General features: G+C 44.3%; 1 protein-coding gene and 1 long non-coding RNA gene across 3 annotated transcripts in view; one reads left to right on the top strand and one right to left on the bottom strand.

The window, feature by feature from the left end:
* The window catches only part of LOC132398228 (gamma-aminobutyric acid receptor subunit gamma-4-like), a 245,000-nt gene extending 237,932 nt beyond the window's left edge, over window positions 1-7,068 (bottom strand). Inside the window, exon 1 of one of the 2 annotated variants that reach the window (XM_059977356.1) lies at window positions 6,436-7,068. In XM_059977356.1, the coding sequence (XP_059833339.1) occupies window positions 6,436-6,488 (53 nt within the window). In that variant the 5' untranslated portion in view covers window positions 6,489-7,068. The remainder of the gene's footprint in view (window positions 1-6,435) is intronic. The other variant, XM_059977357.1, reaches the window with a different exon arrangement.
* Window positions 7,069-7,238: 170 nt separating this feature from the next.
* LOC132398229 (uncharacterized) lies at window positions 7,239-14,054 on the top strand. The gene is made up of 2 exons (XR_009513592.1): window positions 7,239-7,570; window positions 13,411-14,054. It is a non-coding gene; the product is annotated as an uncharacterized LOC132398229 (long non-coding RNA).
* Window positions 14,055-22,175: the final 8,121 nt, after the last annotated feature.

Below are 22,175 nucleotides of genomic sequence, written 5' to 3'. Positions count from 1 at the left end.
TTCAGCTCGGTGCAGACACAGCCCAGTATCAGTTCAAACACATTCCTACCTCACACCGTCCTGTTGCAGATGGTTTTTTTTGGTCTGAGGTAAAGTGTCCTGACTCGGCACCATCAAACCACTTGCTCCTGCTTTGCTGCTGATAGTAACAATGGTGAACAGGTTCCAATGGGACACTGTCACCTGCCAGAGAACAAAGGGTATCTACACCAGTCACCTCAAATGGCCCCTAGACCATCATGGACTCCTAATCACTAGGGATGGGTCTCTGCACAGACCCCTGGTGATGGGGAGGATCTCACACCATTGTCGATTGATCCCAAGAATTCATTGGGAGGGGTTTGAGTGTGTGCTGGATAGAGATAGCAGTGCTCTAATTTGAAACTATAAATAGTGTGTATCATGAAGGATATTAACACTGTGTTCCTGTGATACTGTAATCACTGAATCAATCACCTTTGAACAAGGAGAAAAGAAAGAATTAAATGGACCATCCAAAGTTCTGATTGGTTCTTTTTAATTTTTTTTGGCTGTGGTAGTTAAGTCCATTTTTAAATGCTCCATATTGTGTGTGGGTCCTAAGTTATACCAAAAGAAAGTTAATCACCAATTAGTTAATTATCAACCATCTCACTGGTTCTGAGGCCATTTGAAATGGACAACACTAGCACTGTCAGTGACGTCCATACCAGGCAACGAACAGAGACTAACAAACACTACTGGGTCTGGAGTTCAGAATGGGTAACAAGAGAAGATATTCCACCCTGAAGTGTTTGAATGAGCCAGAAATTGTCACATTGGCTCTGTGATTGAAATCACTGGGACTAATTTCAGAACAGATTTCTTCTCTCTCTCCCAAGCTGCCAAGGTAGAATTGACTGCAGATTAACATTTCACGTCTTAAAACTGGTCAGGAACTTAATCACTCCCAAGTGCCACCAAAGCCTAAGATGTTATTGTCACATTAACTATTGCAATTTCCACCATGTCCCATAATCTGTAATTTCCTCTATATCAAAAAATGTTAACCTAGCCTTGAAAATACCCAGTAACTTTCTGGGGCTCTCCAAGGGAAAGATTTTAAAAATCCACATTCTTTAGTGGCCATAGAATTATTGAGCAACACAGCATGGATACAGGCTTTTCAGCTCAACGAGTCCATGCTGGCCACGGTGCTCACCCACCTGGTTGTCTCCAAGATCCATCCCTGAATGTATCTACCCTAGTGCTTCTTAAAGGGTACTTTTGCACTTACCAACAACCACATCCTCTGGCAGCTCATTCCATATTCTACTACCCTCTGCATGAAAATGTCCCTTGGGTCCCTTTTAAATCTGTCTCTTCTCACCCTAAATCAATTAACCTTAGCTTTGGACTCTCTTATCTTGGCGAAAAGACTGTTATCATCCAACTTATCTGTGGCTGTCATAATTTTAAACTTTTCGATAAGCTCACCCCTCATTCTCCTACATCCAACCAAAGCAGGCCAACACACCCCCTGTGGCTCTGTCCTATGCCTGGACACCCTCACCAGGGGGCCCATTTTCACAATACCTCCCCTGGCATGAACACGAAAGAAGGTAGCTCTCACTCCACCTGAGATAGCCGTATTCACCTCAAACTTTCTTACGTCAATTACGAACATTATGAAATTCAAGGCAAATCTTTCCCTGTAACTTACGTCCTCCAATCCAACCAGCATTCTCACGAAACTCTTCTGCACTTCCTCCAGCACAATCACAATGAATTTTGCATGCTTGGAGTTTATAGCCAGTTCAGGGGTTTCATTTGGTGAGCAAGATATAAACGTAAGCCCTTTGGTGGGGTGTGGAGTGTTGTCTTGGTTGAAACTAAAAGTTGTATTTCAGCATGAGCCTGGTGCTACACAGATTGCAAACCATCTAGCCCACAACAAGACTCTGATTGAAAGAATCCTTACACCACAGAGTCCTGACCACAGAATCTCAAAGCATCATCGGACAGTGATCAATAATTCTGATGAAAGGGTGTCAACCTGAAACTAGAGCAGCTTCCTTCTCCATAGATGCTGACTGATCAGTTCAGTGCTTCCACTTTCTCCATAACCCTTAATTCCCCTAATATGCTAACATCTATCCAACCTTGTCTTAAATATATTTACTGAGGTAGCCTCCACTTCTTCACTGGACAGAGAATTTCACAGATACACCACTCTCTGGGAAAAGCAGTTCCTCCTCATCTCCATTCTAAATCTACTGCTCGAGATCTTGAGGCTTTCTCCCCTGGTTTCAGTCTAACCTACCAGTGTAAACACTGTGTTTATTTCAGATTTCTGGCAGCTGTGGTTTATTACATTTCATTTTCTGATCATAAGCAGTCTTGCATATCACACAGTTCTGTCACAAAGGGTCTCACATCATGTATGTCTAATCACAAATAATTTCGCACCACTACAGAGTTCTGATCACAAGGGATCCTGCAACATCACAAAACTATGTTCAAAGACATCTTGCACTATTACAAAGTTGCAATCACAAGGTCATCAAATGAGAGTTGTACAGCACTGAACTAGATTCTTCAACTTGCCATGTCTACTGTATATTAATCTCACTTTATTCATTGTCCCACTAAACCTTGCCTATTCAAGTACCTGATGAAGGGTCTCGGCCCAAAATGTTGACTGTTCATTTCCACCTGTAGATGCTGCCTGACCTGCTGAGTTCCACCAGCATTTTGTGTTCGTTGTTCATTCAGGTACCTCTGAAATGTTCTTACTGTTCCTGCCACCATTATCTCTTAACAACATCAGAAATAGGAGCAGGAGTAGGCCATCTGGCCCATCGAGCCTGCTCTGACATACAATAAGATCATGGCTGATCTGTTCATGGACTCATCTCCACCTACCTGCCTTTTCCCCATAACCCTTACTTCCCCTACTCTGCAAAAATCTATCCAACCTTGTCTTAAATAGATTTTCTGAGGTAGCTTCCACTGCTTCATTGGGCAGAGAATTTGACAGATTCACCACTCTTTGGGAAAAATGGCTCCTCCTCATCTCCGTCCTAAATCTACTGATCTAAATCTAAGATCTTGAGGCTTTCTCCCCTGGTTTCAGACTAACCTACCAGTGTAAACAACTTCCCTGCCTCTATGTTATCTATCCCTTTTATAATTTTATATGTGTCTATAAGATCTCCTCTCATTCTTCTGAATTCCACTGAGTACAGTCCCAAGTGAATCAATTTCTCCTCACAGTCTAACCCCCTCATCTCTGGAATCAACCTGGTGAACCTCCTCTGCGCCACCTCCAAAGCCAGTATATCCTTTCTCAAGTAAGGAGACCAGAACTGCATGCTGTTCTCCAGGTGCGGCCCCACCAGTACCCTGTACAGTTGCATCTTCTGACAGCTCATTCCAGATACCAACTACTCTTTGCATAAAATAATACATCTCACATCCACTTCCAGCTCACCTGAATCTTTTGCTACCTAGGTTCAGACACACCTCCCCCAGGAATTAGACTCTCATTATCTACCTGTCTATGTTACCTGTAATCTTATTTCCCTTTGTCATGTCTTCTCTCAGCCACCTCCAACTGAGGGAAAACTGACTCAGCCCATCCAATCCTTAACCCCTCTAGTCCTGGCAACATCCTTATGAGTGTTTTCTATGCCCTCTCTAGCTTAATCACTTCCTTCTTGTAGTATGATTATCTGAACTGCACACAGCATTCTGGAGCTCTAATCACAAGGATTCATGCCCCATTGCAGACACTGATCGCACAGGGCCTGGCACTACTGTAATGTATGGAGGCATTAACATCACCGTCTTTGAACATGGTGGATGGTTGGGATGTGTTCTACACAGCACCCTCTCATAGACATTAACTCTTTGCTTTGTCTCATTTGGATGCAAGATGTGCAGCTCTCTCCACTGGATGGGGATGCTTTTGTTCCAAGTAGACGATGGGAAGCAGAATCGGAATCAAGTTTATCATCACCGGCACGCGCCGTGAAATTTGTATAGATCCGATCATGCTTCCCAAGGAAGGTGTGAACATCCTACAAGTTACAGTTTGTTTTTCATTGGAATGTGAGGGTATCACTGATTTAGTCCCATCTGTGTCTCTATAGTGTGTGACCAATCTTCAAGCCTGCTCACTCCTCTGGCCTCCAACCTCTCCCTTCCTAAGACAGTTGCATGAACATCCAAAGGTTGAAGGTTGGTAATGAGGGGAAGACAAGGAAGTACAAGTGCACGGGAGTGTATAAGAAGAAGTAGGCTACTAGATCAAGACTGATCTGCCCTTGGCCTCATCTCTTCTAAGACAACTTCCCATAACCCTCCATCTTTCAATATTTATCTGCCTCCACCTTAAATATACTGCATCTAATTATCTGACCTCCTCTATCCCTGGGACAGAGTTGCACCACACTCTGAAAGAAGAAGTATCTATGTACCTTAATTTTAAATAGCCAGTCTCCTATCCAATAACGATATCTATTTCCTCATGGTTCTCTGGGGAGTGTAAACATTTTCAACATCTTCCTATCAAGCCCTTTCAGATCTTATACATTTAAATAAAGGCCCCCTCCATTCCCCTAAACTCCAAGGAAAACAGACCCACTATGAAGCAGGAGCGACAGATTAGCTCCACGAGAGGGCTGGCACATTGACAGTGTACCGAATGGCCACCCATTTTGAGTCATTCTATTATTAAGTGACCGACCTAAGCCTATGTCCCAGGATTCCTGGGATCGGCATTCCCTTCAGTCCTGCCTAAACCTAAGGCTTCACCCCCCCATCACCAAATTATGAACAAAAAATGAGCCTGCTGGAAGCACGCAGCAGGTCCGGCAGCATCTGTGGAGAGACGAATAGAGTTAATGTTTTCAGTAAAGGACCCTTCATCAAAATAGCAAATCATCAGTTTGGTTTTACTTTAAACAGAGAATTAGAAAATACTGAATCTTGCCTCGACATTGATGGGCACCTACGAACCTGAGACCTGACCTCTGTACTCCTCTCCACAGATGCAGCCTGCTCCACTGCCTTTTCCAACCGGTTGCATCACAGTCTGGTGTGGAGGCCCCAGTGCACATGATCGCAAGAGGCCGCAGAGGGCTGTAGACTCAGCCACTCCTCACAGGCACCACCCTCCCCAGCATCCAGGGCATCTTCCAAAGGGTTGCCTTGAGAAGGTGGCATCTATTATTAAGGCCCCTCACCACTCGGAACAAGCCCACTTCATGTTACTACCATCAGGGATGAGGTACTAAAGTCCTACACTCAGTTTAGAAACAGTTTCTTCCCCTCCACCGCCAGGTCTCTGAACAGTCCTTAAACCCATGTTATTATATTTGCATTATTTGTTTTTATAATTGATAGATTATTTTGTCTCCGTACTACAATGGGGAACACAAAACAACAAATTACATGCAATATATCAATGATATATTCTGGTTCTGAACCCAGCATTTGGTTTCAATGTCAGTATTCCAGCAGCTGCAGCATTTTATTTTGACCTTTGGATTGCTGTCTCATCAGGAATGACCAGACATTGTCTGAGTCCACAGTGCACAGAGAATATGCTCATTCCAGCCCTCTGCCACCGTCGGGGTCACATTATATCCAATTCACTCAACAGGGATCCACTCTCCCAGAGGGGAAAGAGAGTGGGAGGAGGAGGGACAGAGAGGGGAGGGGAGTAATAGAGAGAAGAGTAGGAGGGGGAGAAGAGAGGAAAAAGGAGAGAGGGAGAGGTGGGAAGAATAGAAAGATGAGAGAAAGGGGAGAAAGTCTGGGGAAACCACAAACCTGAGGTTCCACAAATCAGAAAGAGAGAGAGGAGACGGTGGGGAGAGAAGGGGAGACAGGGAAAGGAGAAAAGAGAAACAGAGAGGAGAGGCAGAGAGGAATGAGTCAGAGCTATGGATACAGGCAGAAGGAGACAGACAGAGAGGAGATAATACAGAAGGAGAGAGAGGACAGAGAGGGAGACAGTGTGTGTGAGAAAGAGAGGGGGAGAGGGAGAGAGACAGACATAAGGAGAGCAAGAGAGACAGAGAGAGAGGAGAGAGGGAGAGAGAGACAGGGGAGAGAGTCAGAGAGACAGAGAGATACAGACAGACAAGGAGAGAGAGAGAGTCAGAGGGAGACAGACAGAGATACAAAGAGAGGGGGAGACAGGGAGAGAGAGAGAGTCAGAGAGAGAGAGAGAGATACAGACAGACGAGAGAGAGAGAGAGAGAGAGAGAGAGTCAGAGGGAGACAGAGAGAGAGAGGGGGGAGACAGACAGAGAGAGAGTCAGAGGGAGACAGCGAGAGGGGGAGAGACAGAGAGAGAGAGTCAGAGAGAGAGGGGGAGAGACAGAGAGGAGGAGAGACAGAGAGGGGGAGAGGATCAGAGAGTCAGAGGGAGACAGCGGGTTTCTGCATCAAGCCACCACAACTCACCTGGCTTGGATGGCCCGCTGGAGAAGGAGGAGGATGAAAAGTTTGGCGAACATTCCGGCCGCAGCAGCGCTGGATCGCCCGAGGTACTGGGCGGTCTGGCTCGCCGCTGTCCCCGGCAACAGAAGTTGTCGGCCGGAGTCCGCCCGGTGACGGTCGGGTTCCGCTGGCTGCCGGGAGGGTGAAGCACGGGTGTCCCCGGCCGGAGCCGAGATCCCACTGCTGCTGCCGCTGCTACCTCGGCACTGCGAACCTCGCCCGCCCGCTCTCCGCGTGAAACTGAGCGTCGCGATCCCGTCACAGACGTTTCCAGAAGGTGCAGCAGGGGTTCCCAACCCTTTTAAATGCCAAGGACCCTTCCCATTAACCGGAGGGTAAGTGGACCCTAGGCTGGGAACCCGCCCGGTGACTGGCGAGCAGACCCAGACCTCCGGCGGGCGAAGAAGTCGAGCAGCGTCTGCGGAGGGAGGAGCCCTGGACAGGACAGCACCTGTAGGCAGGAGTCGGCACCCTGCTTTAGGCTGCGGAGAAGAAGTGGTGGGGGGAACGGAAGAGGAGTTGAAGCACGGATGGGTGGGTTTCACCAGGAGAAGACGGGTTCTTACTCGTGGCGGGGACAAGGTGGGGCCAGGAATGGGAGTGTGACATCAGGAGACCGTGGGTGGCAGCGGGGCTGGTGGTCCTGGCTGGGAGCAGGAGAGAGTGGGAAGGATCGCCTTTTCTGGGGGGAGTGGAGGGAGGGAGGGGGAACTCGTGCAGAGGAAAGGACGGCGGGATGGTGAAACCCTGGCAGTGCAGAGGCAAACGACAAATACTGCAGATGCTGCACAGCCACGTTAAAAAGAGAATTTTGCCAAGTTGGAGGGCTTCGAGCAGCATCCGTGGCGGGAGAAGGAGGATCTTTCTTAGATCAGATCCAGCGAAGGGCTGGCGAGCCTCAGTGTTCAGGCTGGTTCTCTCTGCCCGGTCAACATGACGGCCTCTCATAAAGGTTCCCAACTTCTCTGCCCTCACAGCGTTAAGAACACTGAATCCCTGGTTCCGGGATCCGCACCTACCTTCCTGGCCTCAACCTCCTGCAACCCCCTCCCGGTATGGTCCGGTGGGAAACTCAAAAGATCAAACTAAAATTATCAGAGTACGTTGATGCCACCACATACAATCCTGAAATTCTTTTCCCTGTGGGCATGCCCAGCAAATCTACAGAACAGTAACTCCAAATAAGATCAATGCAAATATAAATAGCAATAATTAACGAACATGAAACAGCAAGATAAAGAGTCTGTAAAATGAAACCATTGGTTGTGGAGTAGAATGAGTTTAGTTATCCTCTTTTGGTCAACAGCCTGATGGCCAGAGCGGTAGGAACTGTTCTTGAATCTGGTGGGGTTAGTCCTGAGGCTCCTGCGACTTCTACCCAATGGCAGCAGTGAGAAGAGAGCATGGCCGGGGTGGTGGATCTTTGATGCTGGATGCTGCTTTTGGATGGCCAATTTTCATGTAGATGTACTCAGTGGGTGGGAGGGTTTTACCCATGATGCAGTGCTGGTTCTTTGTGCCAGTGAGGCAATTTACAGGAAATTGTAGAACAAAAGTACAACACAGGAGACAATTCAGCCCAGCCTGTCTGTCCTACCCAATCTATTCCCACTTTCTGCACTAGATCCCTAAATCTGAGAGCCACTTCCTTCCGTTTATCATACCTTCCCTTGCCTTGTTACCCTCGCCAGGTGCATCAGCCCGGCCTTCTCTAGATTATACACATATCCCATTTACATTTCCCTGTCCACATGACCAACCCTCCTGTACTGTAAAGCTTGTCTCCTCACTCTTACTCAGGTATTATTCTATCACCTATATTATTGTATCATCTATTATCTTCAATATCATGTCCCCTACATTGAGATCTCAGTCATCGATAAATATTCGAAACGGCAAGGAACCTGCCTCCTGAAACCCTACTGTTATCAGCTTTCCAGCCAGAGAAATGATTACACCCCACACTCATTAATCTCATCAAACTTAGACTTATCATCCCTCAACCTACAGAACTCATTACCTTGATCCTCAAGCAGCACTTACAGTATTATAGTTTTACAGAGTGGAGGTGGAGAGGATGTTTCCTCTTGTGGGGGAGTCTTGGACCAGAGGGCACAGCCTCATAATAGAAGGATGTCCCTTTAGAGCAGAGATGAGGAAGAATTTCTTTAGTCAAAGGGTAGTGAATCTGTGGAATTCATTTCAGCATACTGCTATCGAAGCCAAGTCATTGGGTATATTCAAAATGGAGGTTGATATGTTTTTTATTATTAAGAGTGTCAAAGATTATGTAGGGAAGGCTGAAGAATGGGGTTGAAAGAGAATAGTAAATCAGCCACGGCTAAATGGCAGAACAGACTCAATGGGCTGAATAGCCTAATTCTTCTCCTCTGTCTTATGATATCATAGATTGTCCTGGTAGACTCATCTTGTGCCACAGGACTCAATTTTTCTACCTTGTTTTTATTCTTTCTTCTCTTATCTATTGCCTTCTCGCTCACATCCATGATGCTTCTGACAGCTCCCATTTTCCTGCCGTCAATTGACTGATGTCACATGGGTGTCTAATCCCTGTATGCCTCTGTCTGAGGGCTTTTTTATACCCACCTTAAACAGAGGACCCTCCACCATTTCACTCCTTCCACTGGTTGTATGACTTCACATTGAACAACTTTTCCTTCAACTCCATTCAGTGTCCATCAAAGCTGTTGGTCCTGTCTACTTGTGAACTATTCCAGTCCTAGAGTTCCTCTTCATCTGTTGTGTCATGTTTTTATTGACTACATTCCTGCATTGGTGCAGAATGGAAAAATTGTATGTTTTCACTGCCAATTCCCATACTGCCCTCACCTCTACATGGCCTGTCTCTAAATCTCTCTCTTCCCTTCCTTCACATCATCTATCTCCATCATAGGCAACAGACCAGCAAATAATAACTATTACAAGCCTACTGATTCTCATAGCTCTCTCAATCCCACCCACTCCCATCTTCTTGCTGTGAGGATTCCACTTCCAATCTCCCAGATCCTCTGTTTTTATTGTAAACATAGAACACTACAGCACAGTACAGGCCCTTCAGCCCTCCATGTTGTGCTGAGCCATATAATTGTTAAAAAAAAGTACTAAACCCACACTACCCCATAACCCCTCATTTTTCTTTCATCTACCTGCCTGTCCAAGAGGCTCTTAAATACCCCTAATGTTTTAGCCTCCACCACCATCCCTGGCAAGTTATTTCAGCACTTACAACCCTCTGTGAAAAAACTTACCCCTGATGTCTCCCCTAATCTCCCCTCCCTTAATTCTGGTGTTTGCTATTGGTGCCCTGGGAAACAGGTACTGACTATCCACCCTATCTATGCCTCTCATAATCTTGTAGACCTCTATAAGTCCCCTCTCATTTTTCTACGCTCCAAAGAGAAAAGTCCCAGCTCTGCTAACCTTGCTTCATATGACTTGCTCTCCAATCCAGGCAACATCCTGGAAAATCTCCTCCGCAGCCTCTCCATAGCTTCTGCATCCTTCCTATAATGAGGTGACCAGAATTGAACACAATACTCTAAGTGCAGTCTCACCAGAGATTTGTAGAGTTGCAACATGACCTCTCTACTTTTGAACTCAATCCCCCTGTTAATGAAGCCTAGCATCCCATAGGCCTTCTTAACTACCCTATCAACCTGTGCAGCGACCTTGAGGGATGTATGGATTTGAACCCCAAGGTCCCTTTGTTCATCCGCACTCTTAAGTAACTGACCATTAATCCTGTACTCAGTCTTCTGGTTTGTCCTTCCAAAATGCATCACCTCACACTTATCCGGATTGAACTCCATCTGCCATTTTTCTGCCCAACTTTGCACCTGTCTATATCCTCTTGTAACCTTCGACCACCTATAGCTCCATCCACAACCTCTCCAATCTTCGTGTCAAACTTACTCACCCATCCTTCCGCCTCGACATCCAGATCATTTATAAAAATCACAAATAACAGGGGTCCCAGGTCAGATCCCTGTGGCACTCCACTAGTCACCGATCCCCAGGCAGAATAATTTCCTCCAACAACTCCCCTCTGTTTTCTTCCTTTAAGCCAATTTTTTATCCAAACAGCCAAGGTTCCACTTGTCCCATGCCTCATGACTTTCTGGATGAGTCTCTTGTGAGGGACCTTGTCAAATGCCTTGCTAAAGTCCATGTAGACCACATACACTGCCCTACCCTCATCAATTTCTTTTGTTACCTCTTCAAAAAACTCTATCAGGCTTGTGAGGCACGATCTTTCTTTCACAAAGCCACGTTGACTATCCTTGAGTAGACTGTACTTCTCCAAATGCTCATAGATCCTATCCTTAAGAATCCTTTCCAATAGATTGCAGACCATCGACATAAGACTCATAGGTTTCTCCCTATTACCTTTTTTAAACGAGGGAACTACATTTGCCATTCTCCAGTCCTCCGGCACTTCCCCTGCAGCCAAAGAGGATTCAAAGATCATGGCTAATGCCCCTGCGATCTCTTGCCTCAACTCCCACAAGTCTCACAATGAGACTTTCTAGACCGGCACTCTGAGATGTCTTCCTTTTCCCCATGGCTTCCTCCCCACCATGCCTGGTAGGCCTCAGTAGTTTTTTCTGTTGCCAAAACTTTTGCTGTCACTTCTCTCCCAGTCAGAACAAGGAGAGGGTTTCCATTGTCTTCTCCTTCCATCTCACCACTCATTTCATTGGATGCATCATTCCCAACCTTTACCCTTTCACCATTCAAAGATCCTGTTCTTTCTGTGATGCCCTGAGCAAAGCAGAACCCTGCCACTTCTTACAGCATCTTCCCAAGCCACCATGGGAGGCATAGAACCTACTACTTTACCTGCAGCATCCGGGGATCCAAACCTTCTTCCAAGGTGAAGAAACAGCTCAGTCACTCTTCCTCTAAACCAGAGTACAGCAGTGATCCTCTAAACCAGAGTACAACAGTGATCCTCCAAACCAGAGTACAGCAGTGATCCTCCAAACCAGAGTACAGCAGTGATCCTCTAAACCAGAGTACAACAGTGATCCTCCAAACCAGAGTACAGCAGTGATCCTCTAAACCAGAGTACAACAGTGATCCTCCAAACCAGAGTACAGCAGTGATCCTCCAAACCAGAGTACAACAGTGATCCTCCAAACCAGAGTACAGCAGTGATCCTCTAAACCAGAGTACAACAGTGATCCTCCAAACCAGAGTACAACAGTGATCCTCCAAACCAGAGTACAGCAGTGATCCTCTAAACCAGAGTACAGCAGTGATCCTCCAAACCAGAGTACAACAGTGATCCTCTAAACCAGAGTACAGCAGTGATCCTCCAAACCAGAGTACAGCAGTGATCCTCCAAACCAGAGTACAGCAGTGATCCTCCAAACCAGAGTACAACAGTGATCCTCCAAACCAGAGTACAACAGTGATCCTCCAAACCAGAGTACAGCAGTGATCCTCTAAACCAGAGTACAGCAGTGATCCTCCAAACCAGAGTACAGCAGTGATCCTCCAAACCAGAGTACAGCAGTGATCCTCCAAACCAGAGTACAACAGTGATCCACCAAACCAGAGTACAGCAGTGATCCTCCAAACCAGAGTACAACAGTGATCCTCCAAACCAGAGTACAGCAGTGATCCTCTAAACCAGAGTACAGCAGTGATCCTCTAAACCAGAGTACAACAGTGATCCTCCAAACCAGAGTACAGCAGTGATCCTCTAAACCAGAGTACAGCAGTGATCCTCCAAACCAGAGTACAACAGTGATCCTCCAAACCAGAGTACAGCAGTGATCCTCCAAACCAGAGTACAGCAGTGATCCTCTAAACCAGAGTACAGCAGTGATCCTCCAAACCAGAGTACAACAGTGATCCTCCAAACCAGAGTACAGCAGTGATCCTCTAAACCAGAGTACAGCAGTGATCCTCCAAACCAGAGTACAGCAGTGATCCTCTAAACCAGAGTACAACAGTGATCCTCTAAACCAGAGTACAACAGTGATCCTCCAAACCAGAGTACAACAGTGATCCTCCAAACCAGAGTACAACAGTGATCCTCTACACAGGACAGGCCACAATGGACTCAATAGCCACTTTCCAAACATGTTCATTAGTCAACTCAGATAACCACTTGCCTATCACTTTAACTCTCCCTCCTTTGTTTACTCCAGCCTTTGGCTTTTTGCTCTGTTCCACGGGTTGGTTATCTTCCAACAAGACATGTTACAACCCTTACAAATTAATATTGATTCCAACAATTACAGATAACCAGCCTTTTGAGTTTATCCCAGAATTGCCCAGTTCTAAAGACAGATCATCTAGTGGTTACATTAACTCCGTCTTTCCCTTTCCACAGACGCCACCTGACCTGCTGAATATTTCCAGCATCCTCTGTTTCAATATGCAGTGCAATCTCACAGTTCCAGCCTGTTGCTTTATTTCCTCACTCCTTTGTTTTTATTCCTCTCCCTCTATTTATATCACCTCCAAATAGATCAACTATGATTAACAATCCTTCTGCTCATCGCTCAGCCAGAATCACCAACACTTATATCATTCAGTCTCTCATTCTCCACCCTCTTACAGGCAGTCTATCACAACCCTTGTTGTCTCCACCTTAAAACATCAGAATCAGAGTCAAGTTTAACATCACTGGCATATGCCATGAAATTTATCTCAGTGGCAGCAGTATAATGCAATACATGATAAATATAGAAGAAAAAAATGAATTACAGTGAGTATATACATAAATATATATATTTATAACTTTCTGCAACTTACTTTGGTCCTGTGCAGTGCTTCCCCCATACCAGACAGTGATTCAGCCAGTCAGAATGCTCTCAAGGATACATCAAAAAACATGATTGTTTTCTAAATTTTCCACATTTCAATGGAAGGTGAAATGTTAACTTTGCTCTCTTTCCTCCTCAGATGCTGCCTGACCTGCTGGCTTCTTCCAACATCCCCTGCTGCACTGCTTCCTCCATCTGAATCATACACAGTTCCAATGTGCTTGTCATTAAAATCAGACAATTGTTTCACACTGTTTGCACTTAACACCATGTGAATCATCTCGCTGATTCTATATCACAGCATATCACACTCTGTATCCAATTAACACTATTGTTTGACATCACACTCCATCTATATAGGAACACTGATGTTCATGCTAAATTGTATCTACATAGTGGGATCTCCAAAGCTGGTTACAAATTCTGATGAAGGGGCTTGGCCTGAAATGTTGACTGGTTACTCTTTTCCATAGATGCTCTCTGGCCTGTTGCGTTCCACCAGCACTTTGTGTGTGTTGCTTGGATTTCCAGCATCTGCAGGTTTTCCCTTGTTTACGATATGCAAACAATAACTTTGCTTACATTAGACCTGATGTGATTTCCACTACACTAGCTCATGAGGAATCAGGGTGCAGCAATTGAGGCAAAAGATCCTCTGAATGGTAGAGCAAGCATGTGAGGCCAAATGATCTGCTCCACCATCACTTTCATACAGTATGTGCTTCTATTCTGTGATATTAGTTAACTTCTTTTGATGAATTAAAATCCACTTTTTATTTCAAAGCCTGGTGCTCTGGAGGATTTATTTCACTTATTATCAATACATCAAGTGCTTGAGGCAAGTGATGTTTTATAGAGCAGAGACATGGCTCCAGCTGAAGATCAAGGAAAAGGACTGAATGTGACTAAGGCAGTAAGATGTGTGTGTGTGAATTGATGAATATGAATAAACTGAGAGAGGTGGGAGAAATGTTTACAATGGGAGATAGAAACAAGCATATAAAATGGCAATGTTTTGATAGTCAAGGGGGATTTCAATATGCAGATAGAGTGGGAAAATTAGATTGGTGCTGGATCCTAAGAAAAGGAATTTGTAAAATGCCCACAAGACAGGTTTTTGGAGCAGTTTGTGGTTGAGCCCAATAGGGGATCTGCTATTCTGGACTGGGTTTTGTGCAATTAACCGGAATTGATTACAGAGCCTAAGGTAAAGGAACCGTTAGGAGGCAGTGATCATATTATGAAAAAAATTACCTACAATTTGAGAGGGAGAAACTAAAGTCAGATATATCAGTTTTGCAGTGGAGCAAAGGGAATTACAGAGGCATGAGAGAAGAGCTGGCCGAAGTTGATTAGAAGGGACACTAGTAGGGATGACAACAGATCAGCTGTGGCTGAAGTTTCTCAGAGCAATTCAGAAGATGCAGGATAAATATATCCTAAAGAAGGAGAAGTATTCTAAAGGTGGATGATGCAACTGTGGCTGACAAGAGAAGTCAAAGCCAACATAAAAGCAAAAGAGCAAAATATAATTATTATATTTTATATTATATTATAATATAATAGAGCAAAAATTAGAGGGAAATTAGTGGATTGGGAAACTTTTAAAAACTACAGAGGGCAACTAAAAAACCCTTGGGAGAAACAAACATGAAGCTAAGGAGGCCAATAATATCAAAGTAGATACCAAATGTTTCTTCAGATATATAAAGAGTGGAAAAGAAGCAAGAGTAGATAAAGGCACTGGAGAAATAGTAATAAGGGAGGAGGAAATAGACAAGTAATGTGCATCAGCCTTCACTGTGGAAGACACAAGCAGTATGCCAGAAATTTGAGACGGTCAGGGAGCAGAAGTGATGCAGTTGCTATTACTAGGGAGAAGGTGCTTAGGAAACTGAGAGTCTGAAGTTAGATAAGTCACCTGGACATAATGGACTACAACCCAGGGTTCTGACGAGGTAGCTGAAGAGATTGTGGAGGCATTATTTATGATCTTACAAGAATCAATAGATTCTGACATGGTTCTGGAATTTTGGAAAATTGCAAATGTTACTCCACTCTTCAAAAAAGGAGGGAGGCCAAAAAGGAAATTATAGGCCAGTTAGTCAGACAGCTGAGGTTGAGTTGATTGTTAAGAATGTGGTTTCAGGTATTTGGAGGCACATGATAAAGTAGGCCAAAGTCAGCATGGTTTTCGAAGGGAAAATCTTGCCTAACAAATCTGTTGGAATTGTTTGAGGAAATAACAAGCAGGATAGAAAAAAGGAAATCAGTGGATGTTGTGTACTTGGATTCTCAGAAGGCCTTGGACAAGGTGCTGCACACGAGGCTGCTGAACATGATAAGAACCTGTGGTATTACAGGAAAGATACAAGCATGGATAGAGCATTCGCTGATTGACCTGAGGCAAAGAGTGGGGATATAGGGAGCCTTTTGTGATTGGTTGCCGGCAACTAGTGGAGTTCTGCAGGGATTGGTGTTGGGACTGCTTCTTTGTATGTTGTATGTCAATGATTTGGACGACAGAATCGGTGGCTTTGTGGCCAAGATGGAAGATAATACAAAGATAGCTGGAAAGACAGGTAGTGTTGAGGAAGCAGGGTAACTGTAGGACTGTGACAGATTAGAAGAATGGGCAAAGCAGTGGTAGCTGGAATACAGTGTTGGGAAATGTATGGTCATGTGCTTTTGTAGAAAGAATAAAAACAGAGACTATTTTTGAAAAGGGCAGAAAATTAAAAGAAATCTGAAATGCAAAAGGAGACCATAAGACCATAAGATATTGAAGCAGAATGAGGCCATTTGGCCCATCGAGTCTGCTCCACAATTTCATCATGTCTGATCCATTTTTCCTCTCCGCTCTCATCTCCTGCCTTCTCCCTGCACCTCTTCATAACAAGAATCTATCAACTTCTGCCTTAAATATACCCTGTCATTTGGCCTGTACAGCTACCTGTAGAAACAAATTCTACAGTTTCTCCATTCTGGCTAAAGAAATTCCTCCTCATCACAATTCTAACCAGATGCCCCTCTATTTTGAGACTGTGTCCTCTGCTCTTAGACACTTCTACTATAGGAAACATCCTCTTCACATCCACTGTATCAGCTGTTTTCAAAGCACACTAGGTTTAATGATACCACCCTTCATTCTTCTGAATTCCAGAGAGTAGAGGCCTGGAACCAGAGTAAAGGCTCCTCATATCACAAGCCTTGCAATGCCAGAATTGTGTTACGTGAACCCTTTCCAATGTCAGCACTTTCTTTCTGAGGTAAGGGCCCTATATTGCTCACAATGCTCCAAGTGAGGCCTCACCTGTGCTTTATAAAGACTCAACACTCCATCCTCTTGAAATGAAGGCTAACATCACATTTGCCTTCCTCACCACCGAGCCAATTTTACCGAGGGAATCCTGCATGAGGACTTCTAAGTTCCTTTGCACTTCAGATTTTTGAATTTTCTCTCCATTTAGAAAATAGTCTACACTTTAATTCTTTTCTACAGAAGTACACCACCATACTCTTCCCGATAGTATTCCACCTTCTACTTCTTTGCCTGTTCTCCTAATAGGTCTAAGTTTATCTGAAGTCTCCCAACTTTGTCAAAACTACCTGCCCTTTCACCTATCTTCATATTGTCTGCAAACTTTGGCACAAAGCCATCAATTCCATTATCCAAGTTATTGACATGTAACATAAAAAAACTGGTCTCAATGCAAACCTCCATGGAACACCACTAGTCACTGGTAGCTCCCACTCTTTGCCCGTCGCCAATCAGCTACTGCTTTATCCGCGCTAGAACCTTGCCTGTAAAACTTCCCAATCCTCTAAACTCTGAGGAATTTTTGCTCTATTATATGCCCTCTCTTTTGGCTGTTAAGTCGGCTATGACTTGTCTTGTTAGCTACGGTTGTGTCATCTTGCCTTTAGTACACCTCTTTCTCTTTGGGATGTATGTATCCTGTGCATTCTGAATTGCTCCCAGAAATTCCAGCTCTGCTGTCATCCCTGCCAGCATTCTTATCAATTTTTGCCAGCTCATCTCTCATGCCTCTGTAATTCCTTTCACTCCACTGTAATACTGATACGCCTGACTTTAGCTTCTCCTTCTCAAATTGCAGGGTGAATGCAATTGCCTGGGATAAAGGCACTCCTCATCACCACTCATTATCTTATACACATCTATAAAGTCGCCCCTTATCACCCATCATTCCAAGGAGAAAAGCCTCAGCTCATTCAACCTTTCCTCATAAGACACGTTCTCTAAAGGATGCCTTGTGTAAAGCATCTTGACAGCTGTTTCTAGGCACCGACCACTTTCTGTATATTGAACTTGTCAACCAATATCCTTTAAAGGAGAGATCATCCTTTGAAGCATGTCTCCATCTCCATAGCAGGCGAGGTGGAGAAATGTTAGAGATCCAAGAACCTATTGAAGGAGAGGAACCAAAGGAAGTTAGTTTTTAAAAAAATAACCCAGGAATGAAAGAAGTTATTTAAATTAATTCGGATTCCACTAATGTGAGAATGATTGACATGCTCATCGTTCCATATAAATACAGTACAGCAAGAAAAATCATATTCATTGATTCAATGGCACTGATAACTTACACTGTGTCTTCCGGTATTGGTATTGGGAGATAATGGGTAAACTGCTTTTTTTTTTACTGATCACATTTCATCCGTCGTTTTCAAAAGGATTTCAGAAGTATATGGATGACATATGCAAATTTTGAGATTGATCCTGTATAACACATCTAGGTTGATATTAGGAATAGGGGACATCCTTAGTTGTGGGATGATTGGGCCTCTTACAGTCATGACCTGTCATATCTGACAGAACACTGAAAACTCTGTGGGGTGAAAAGCAAGGTATGAATCATCCCTTTCATCTTTCACTGATGTGTTTCCAAAGGGTGAATCTCTTCAGTAACTCAGAACTTATAAAGCATTTGTGATGTTTTCATCAGAATTCTTATTAGAAAAAGTGACCAAATGAAGTTCATAAAGCTCTTTATTATACAACAACAGAAGAATCCTTAACACTGTAGTTGTTTGACTCTGTTTCAGCTCCTGCTATTGAAGTTTTTCAGCACAGTATTAGATCGACTTTCTTTAAGTGATTCCAGACACATGGAACCATCATTACCTAGGCCATGGACAGGATTTATCTTATAATTTAGGGAAGGATATCACTAAATAGGAAGTAGCTCAGGGAGGTTTGTCAGACCAGTACCTGGGCTGGGTGGGTTGTCATCTGAGAGAAGGTTGAGCAGGTTGGTCTTATATCCACTGGAGTTTAGTAAACCAAGAGGGGACTTGATTTAAACATACCATACTGAGGAGTCATGATGGTAGGCGTGGAGGGTGGGTTTTCTCCCTGCAGAGGTTAGAACTAGGGCTCATTGTTTAAAAATAAAGGCTAATCCCTTTAAAAGAAATGATTTTTTTCTCTTATAAATTGGTGTGTATTCTCTTCCTTAAAGGATGGTGAATGCAGATCCTTTGAACATCGTTAAGCCAGAGGTAGTAGTCCACAAGTGGGCCATCTGTTGGTAACTATTCCAGTAAACAGATTGTTTGTAAATGACATGAAAATTGGCAACGTTGGTGGATAGTGAGGAAATCAGAATGTAGATCAGATGGAAAACTAGCAAAGTGTTGGTCTATGAAATTTAATTCCAACCTGTGCAAGGTGGTCTTATTTCTGGAAATGAAATAAGGGTAGGACATGTGCAGTAAATGGTAGAGTTCTAATGGACTTTGATGAACAGGGAGATCTTGGAGCTCAAGTTCATAGATCCCTGAAAGTAGGACACAGGTACACAGATCAATAAGGTGGTGAAGAAGGTGTACTGCATGTTAGCTTTAATACGTTGGGGAATAGAATATAAAAATTGTGATGATATTTTACAATTGTACAATACTATACTTTTACTATGGCTAGGATATGACTGCTGAAGAGAGTTCAGACAAGACTTGCCAAGATATTGCCTGGACTGGATTTTATTGATTAAGAGAGGCTGGATAGTCTGTGTTTGTTTTCCCTGAAGCAATATAAAATTAGTATAAACATAAATAGAGTAGAATTTTTTTTCCGTGGCACATGATATAAAAAACAAGAGGCCATACTTTAAAGGAGGGGAGAGCTTTATAGAGGATCTAATAGGTGTCCTTTTACACAGAGAGTAACATAGTAATTGACATTTGGAGCTCCCTGCCAGAGAAGGTGGTGGCATCAGATGCTATCACTAGGTTTAAAAGCCATTTAAACACTTAAATAAGTGGGCAAATGGGATTAGTTGAGTTTGGTGGAATGAATGATGAGCTGAAGGGACTGTTCTTGTGCTGTACCAGCCTAGAACTCTCCGATTCTGAATCTATGAAGGGCTTTTTGCAACACTGAAACCAGGGCCAAAACCTGCGGAGTGACAGCCTCTATTTGCCCTGAGAATGCAACAGTTTTATGTAACTGTGGAAGCTGGAATTAACAGTAGCAGTTCCCATAAGAGATTATTTCCGACAACCTTATAGCTCTTTGTTTAAGAGCCTTTTCCACCTTAGACAGGACTGCACCACATTCTGAAATGCATGATCTCAGAGCTACACAGCACCCAGGCTATTCAACCTATCATTCCAGTGCATTCTCTGAAACAGAACTTCCACTCCCCTGCTCACAAAGACTCTTCAGCAGGGACAGCACCTCCTGTACATTGGCTGGGAACCACCATGGAATCAAGTGAGATTCATTTCAAAGCAATTAGTAACGTAATGCTATTTCCCTCAGAATAAGATTATTAGGAAAAACCCTTTGGCTGGCAAGTAGCTTCCTACCCTTGGCTTCAGCTGTGTCCTTCCTTTTGTTGCTTGGTGAGTGGGGGTTATCCTAAATCCCAGATGAAGCCAATAGTTCAAAGAAATGAATGAGAACTAATGCTTGTTGTCAGCCACAAGGTTGTGGCCAGTTGCAGCACTTAGCTTAGTCTATTTTCCCCACCAAACAGAGATTTATTACTCACACTTGAGATGTCCCCTGATCCAGACATCAAAACATTAGTTACACTGCCAGTGATACAGGCCAGAGGGTAAAATGTTTAAAGTGTAAGGCTCCGCAATGATTATATTGGTTACACTGGTCTGACTGCTCCTTCTCCAGTCTCTATAATCTGACGGGATTAGGGACTATGTTCTGGAGCTGTCTTTTTTTAATTTATTAAACAAGATGATTTTGCCCAAATTAGAAGGACAGTAGCCCTGGTTCACTGTCCAGAAATGGGCTTAGCACTGGAAAATCTGGACAGTCTCCTGCTCAGTTTACACAGTCTCAGTCCTGCTGCCAATCTGGCCTCTGGCCTGGCACAGGTTCCAAGCTGATCTGGCCTGGCAGCCATGCCTTCAGCTGCCAGGCCCTGGAGCTCTGGCGACCCCGGATTTATTCTCTTCATCCCGCTTTAAGAATCATCTTCAAGTCTTGCTCATTGATAAGACTTCCAGACCTCAACGCTAACATCTCTTTATCTAACACAGTAAGATGCTGATGATTCCCTGAGACTTAAATAACCAAAAGGAGTTGTTGCTGCTATATATGGATGTCACACATTGACTATGACTGCAAGCTATTCCAACAGCATCGTGCAAAACTGAGAAGGACAAGGCTGGTAAATGGGGCAGCAGCAGGCTCCTCTCCGAAACTGTCACTGACATCAGGGCTTGGGAATGGCTCACTGGGTCGGAGTCCTGAAAATGCTCCCTACCTTCACCTCATGGACACTCGCAGATCAAAGGGATCATTCGCCACCACCTTGTCAATTGGAATTAGGTGAAGGAATGACAGATATGGCACGGAAAGGGGCGCTTCAGACCAGCAGCAACCCAACTGCACAAATCCCATTGCCTGGGGTTGTCCATTGTGTCTGGTGGTCCCAGCGTAAATTGGGGTACCACTTCGTCGAGCACCTCCACGCCACCCCCCACAAGCAGGACTTCCCAGTGGCCAAGCATCTTAATTCCGATTCCCAATCTTCTTGTGTCACAATGAGGGGGAGGAACAACACCTGATATTCCACCTGGTTAGCCTCCAACCTGATGGTGTGAATATTGATTTCTCCTTCCAGTAACACATTTCTCCCTGCCCCCTTCCTCTGTTCCCTCCAACCTTTCACCTCTTCTCACCTGCCTGTCACCTCCCCATGGACCCCTTCCCTTTCTCCTATTGTACACTGTCCTCTCCTATCAGGTTTCTTCCCCTCCAACCCTTGACCTTTCCCACACACCTGGCTTCAGCTATTCCCTCCAGTTAGCCTCTTTCCCCTCCCTCCACCTTTTTTATTCTGGCATCTTCCCCCTTCTTTTTTAGCCCTGAGAAGGGTCTTGGCCTGAAACGTGACTGTTTATTCATTTCCATAGGTGCTGCCTGACCTGTTGAGATCCTCCAACCTTCTGTGTGTTACTTTAGTCCCATTTTATTCTTCAATATTTAAACTACTACTCAGATTCTACCACCCGCCCGCACACTAGGAGTAATCTACAATGGCCAATTAACCTACCAATGCACGTCTCTGGGATGTGAAAGAACATGCAAACTCCACACAGTCAGTACCTGAGATCAGAATTGAACTGGGGTCTTTGGTGTTGTGAGATAGCAGCTCTCCTGACTACACCATTGTATCAGCCCTTTGAAAAGTTGGACTAGAAAGGTTTGAGGGTTGTTGATGAAGAGCTAATCTTTTTCATTTCTTTCAAGGTTGAGGTTGTGATTCAAACTTAGTTGCATTTTAATTTGTAGGGTTGGTTTTGGATACAGAACAGGGAGTTAGGTGTTAGGCTGGACTCGAGGCCTCTACTCTGTGTTCAAAACCATGTGATGAAGGATGTCCATGGTCAGAGGTTGGGCCGTAGACCAGGTTG

Source organism: Hypanus sabinus, chromosome 8 (genome assembly GCF_030144855.1).
Source record: "Hypanus sabinus isolate sHypSab1 chromosome 8, sHypSab1.hap1, whole genome shotgun sequence".
NCBI lineage: Eukaryota > Metazoa > Chordata > Chondrichthyes > Myliobatiformes > Dasyatidae > Hypanus > Hypanus sabinus.
The sequence above is the reverse complement of the archived record's forward strand: the minus strand, read 5'-3'. Positions and strand labels throughout refer to the sequence as shown.